Here is a 4,363-nt window from a genome sequence, read left to right as displayed (position 1 = left end):
ACTTGGCCAAGAAGTGCCTTGAGGAGGCTGTACTTTCCCTGGCTGGCCACTGGGTGGCACTTGTGCTAACATGGAGCACTAAGTCCCCTGCATGGATACCTCCCCACCCTCTTCCTTTCTCTTCTGGCTGCGTGGCCAGTGTTAGTGACCCCCAGAGCCAGGGTGAGTGAAGATCCATGAGCCCGTGGCCTAGGGAATAGATTTTATCCAGGCTTTGCTGCCCCGTCGCCCATGTCTCTTTTAGCACCATGGAGGACGTTAGAAGGAAGAGGTAAATAACTGTTTTGTCTGTATCACTGAGGAAGAAGCCAGAAAATGGAGAAGGTGGTGGCTTGACAGGTTCACATGCCGTGTTTGGTAAAGGAAAGCAGTACCCTTAGGGGCTTGGTTCTTAGATCCTGGGCCCGTTTCTCAGGAGGCCCTGAGAGGTCATGAGCAAAAGAGAAGTATGTGCAGGCACTCACGTGGCGGGAGAAGTAGTAAAAGCTCAGCATCATGACGAAGATCATCGCTGTCATCGAGTACTTGGAGGGCAGCAGGGGCAGCCTGCAGGGCAGAGAGCAATTCACGGGAAAGTGTGTCCACGCCGCCCTTGGGGAGAGTTTTATTCCCTCTGCTGACTGTGCTCTTTCCAGTAGCCCAGGGCCCTGAGACTTCCCCCAGCTCCTTAAGCACCTTCGCATCAAGTCCAGATGCCCCCTGGGCAGTAAAGCTGTCTTAAATCACTGGGCTCCTGTCAGCCAGCCAACCCTGGCCCCTCCTGGCTGCACTTGGAACCCGCATCAGGGCTGCTCCCCTGATGTTCAACAAACACCGCATCACCTGACTGACCCCAGAAGGAGCTGCAGCCACGTAGGAATCGAGAAAGGAGAGACTGACGTCACAGTGATGGACTAGGGCATCATACTTTATAACTTCGCCCGGGTTTTTTTGTGGAGCTGTAGGTCTTTGTTTCCATTACTGTATAGTATTCTGTTACATGAATATACCAGTTTTCATACCCACTTACTGTGATGTAATTTCGATGGTTTCAATTTGTTTTGGATGTGTGTCTGTGGCTATTACAGTGTGACTAAGGACATTCTTGCACACATCCTGGAACATACAGCTGTGCGTGGATTTCTGTAAGGTGTGTGTGTGACGGAATTGCCAGGCCATGTGTCTGTTTACAACTTTACTAAACAACTAAATGGTTTTCTAAAGTGGTTGTACCGATTTATAATCCAGTCAGGTCTGTGAATGAGTTACGATATTATTAGACTTCTTAATTCTTGACAAACTGGTATCTAATCTAATAGTCTTTTGTTGTAGTCTTAATTTGCATTTCCTGATTACTTGAAGGTCTTTCACTAATTAGTGGCCGAAGTAATTTTTTTTTTTTAACTTAAAGGTCTAGTCAAGTCACTGAATCATAAAATTCTAAAAGTTTAGAGCCAAAAGGACCTTAGAGAACCAGCCCACGATCCTCTTCAAAAGATGAAACAGGCTCAGGAAAACTGGGCAGCCCCGCAAAGAATCAACCGCGGCAGAGTAAGAATCCAGGTCTTCTAGTATGAATGTGGTCGTTTTTCTGCTCTGTCCTGTCGGCCAGTTAAGTGCAGCTACCAGCCCTTTGACTCCTCTCTTCACCTCAGCCCAGCCTCTGTACCCTCCCCCCACAAAACACACTGCTGCTGCTGCTCTCCGAGCTTCTCTCCCGGACTCAGGATGGCCGGGTCCATATTAAAACCATTCTACCTTTGCTCCAGCCCTCCTACAGAAATGCATACTAACTTCTCTAACTTGAACTTCCCACGTCATGTGCCTCTGGCCTGTGATATTCCCTCTCTATAGAAGAAAGGGGCCAAAACGCAGACCGGGAGGGAGAGCAGTCGCTCTTACCTGTCAGTGCCATTGAGCCCAGCGGTGGAGAGTATCTGCATCTTCTCCAAGGCAACCACAGGAAAGCTGTTAGACAGATGACAGTCAGGGCCCATCTGGGCACAAGACGCTAATGCCCAGCCAAACACTGAGGTAACCCAGATCTTCCACTTGGTCAGGAATGGAAAGATCTGTCCCAGCTTTACAGCCAACCAGTGGCACGTCACCGAGAAGCCACGAGCCCTGATTCCCATACAAGCCTTTGATGCGCCCTAGAGACCGAGCCACCTCAGTGCATGCCCATGACTTTGAAATGCGGACCTGGAGGGTAGGAGGAAGGACAAAATCCAGATCCCCTCTTACTCGTGTTCCTGGAAACGTCTGCGGTCATATTCATCGAAGATGGGGCACCAGGCATAGATGTTGACGACGGCTACAGCGCCAGTGATGAGCAGCATGAGCGTGAGCTTCACCATGTGGCTGACCTGCACCAGCATGATGGTGGCGATGAGTGACAGCACGGCGACATAGTTGTAATACTTGGGGTTCTCCGTGCAGCCATCCTCCATCTCCATCCCTGCGGTGCCGTTGCTGGGTCCCGTGTAGTACTGGAGGCAGCTAAGCTGGAGGCCGGGAGCATGGGGGGAGAACACGGGGTGCCAGGGAACAGCGGACACTGGTCAGAGAAGGCCCTGTCGTGGCAGGGTTCATCAGCTGCCATTTTCCACAGCTCCCTCAAACACCAAGAAAGATGGGGAAATTTACCAGGAGTAATAAAAATGTTAGCACTTCCTATTAAGAGCTTGACCATAACCATATTTGATTTAGTATTGACACCATTGTATAGAAAACTCAGGGAGGCTGAACTCACCCAAAGCAGCACAATTAGCAGGTGGTAAACCCAGAGCTAGGAGTCCAGTCACTGGGTTTCAAATCCAACAGGCTCCTGCCCACTCCATATTGTTAGACGTGGGGCTAGCCAGTCACCCGCCCTTCACAGCTCTGCTGTGATGGCAGCCAGTTTGCTCAAACACTTCCATTTCTGGAGTTGTCACTGGTCCCACTGCTGGCAGATGTCGTCAGTAGAAAGTGTATCCATAAACTGAGTCAGACCTATGTTTTGTAACCTTCACCCACTGGAGTTTGTCTGGCTCTGGGGAAGTTCTCAGCATGGGATTCTAGCATTTGAAAAGTTCACACCTCCCTGGTTTTTCACTCTCCACTGGTGACATCTCCAGGTATCCTGCACATTGTCCATGACCTTGTTAAACAGTGGTCCCCAGACCCAGGTGTTCTGACGTGCAAGGGGCCTGGGGCTTCTCTTCCCTGCACCGGGGGCGCCATGCAGCCCAGGGGTACGTCTGGAGCTTCTAATCCCATTCCAGTTTTATTTTTGACCAGTTGGCCCTAGGGCTGTGTCACCCATACTGCTGCCAGAATAAGTCTCCATGCTAAGTTTTTTACTATGCTTGGACTGGGAAAGAAAATAAAGCAAATAATAAAACAATGTTTGGGAAAAGAAGGACTTTAAGAGTGTCTCTAGTACTACCAAAATTGGAGGGCTGTACGTGACAACTGACGATATCAGTGACAGCTGCCCAGCCCCCAATGCTCAGTAAACAACTGGTGGCTCTGAATCAATTGATCTTGGCTTCCAACTTCTCCCCAAGAAAGCATCTGGCTGCCCCCTCATAGGACCCACAGCTTCTCCATGAACTGAAGACAGCAAAGGAGAGCATTTTGTCTGCACCTCGCCGTTTGAACTCTGCAGCTGCCGTCCTCAGTGACCCGGTTAGAAAGGCCTGGCCACGTTCAAGTGGATGAAGGCCAAACAGGAAGCTCCTTTAGCAGAGGAGGTTATCTCCCCGTCCTGGTGGGTTCCTGACACTATCCACACCCTGGGGATACTGAAGACACGTGGAGTGCTTACGAGTATCACGCCCCTTGTGCAGTGACATGCGGAAGAAGAAAACACAGGGCCTGTTTCCATTCTTGACTCTGGGTGACTTAAAACAAGTGAATTAACCTCTGACTGTTAATTCTTCATAGGAAACTACAGCTAAGCATGTCAATCTCTTGGGATTGTTACGAAGATTAAGTGAGTCAATGTACGTAAAGCGCCTACACAGGACCTGGTGCACGGTGGCAGGCTCCTGGACCCAGTAACGAGCTGGGGAAACAAGGCAGTGTCGGGTTTCCTGGGGAGAGGACCCCCAACATTTGGCCAGGGTGATCTGTTTAGGAACTGGTCGTTCCCGACCAGCGTCTCGTGGCGGAGGAATGAGTTGACCACCTGAAGCCTTTTACCACTGAGAGCGGGGACTGTCCCTTCAAAAAAGGACAGCAGGAACTCACCATGTCCACGACATTTGCCATAACCAGAATGAAGATGGCTAACATGGCCCAGGTGTTCCTGGCCCAGCGGGTCCGGTCGATCCAGGTTGAGAAGGCCACGAGCTTCTTAGGAAAGGCCTAGAAGGAATGGAATTTCAAGGGCCATGAG

General features: G+C 50.4%; 1 protein-coding gene across 1 annotated transcript in view; it reads right to left on the bottom strand.

Moving 5' to 3' along the window:
* Positions 1–4,363, bottom strand: part of ADCY3 (adenylate cyclase 3) — a 73,609-nt gene that overhangs the window by 5,295 nt on the left and 63,951 nt on the right. Inside the window, exons 11-13 of the mRNA XM_023528500.1 lie at positions 2,224–2,483; positions 1,882–1,947; positions 465–546 (exon numbers count right to left, since the gene is read on the bottom strand). Coding sequence (XP_023384268.1) covers positions 465–546; positions 1,882–1,947; positions 2,224–2,483 — 408 coding nt within the window. The remainder of the gene's footprint in view (positions 1–464; positions 547–1,881; positions 1,948–2,223; positions 2,484–4,363) is intronic.

This window comes from Pteropus vampyrus, unplaced genomic scaffold, assembly GCF_000151845.1.
Source record: "Pteropus vampyrus isolate Shadow unplaced genomic scaffold, Pvam_2.0 Scaffold28, whole genome shotgun sequence".
Classification (NCBI taxonomy): domain Eukaryota; kingdom Metazoa; phylum Chordata; class Mammalia; order Chiroptera; family Pteropodidae; genus Pteropus; species Pteropus vampyrus.
The sequence above is the reverse complement of the archived record's forward strand: the minus strand, read 5'-3'. Positions and strand labels throughout refer to the sequence as shown.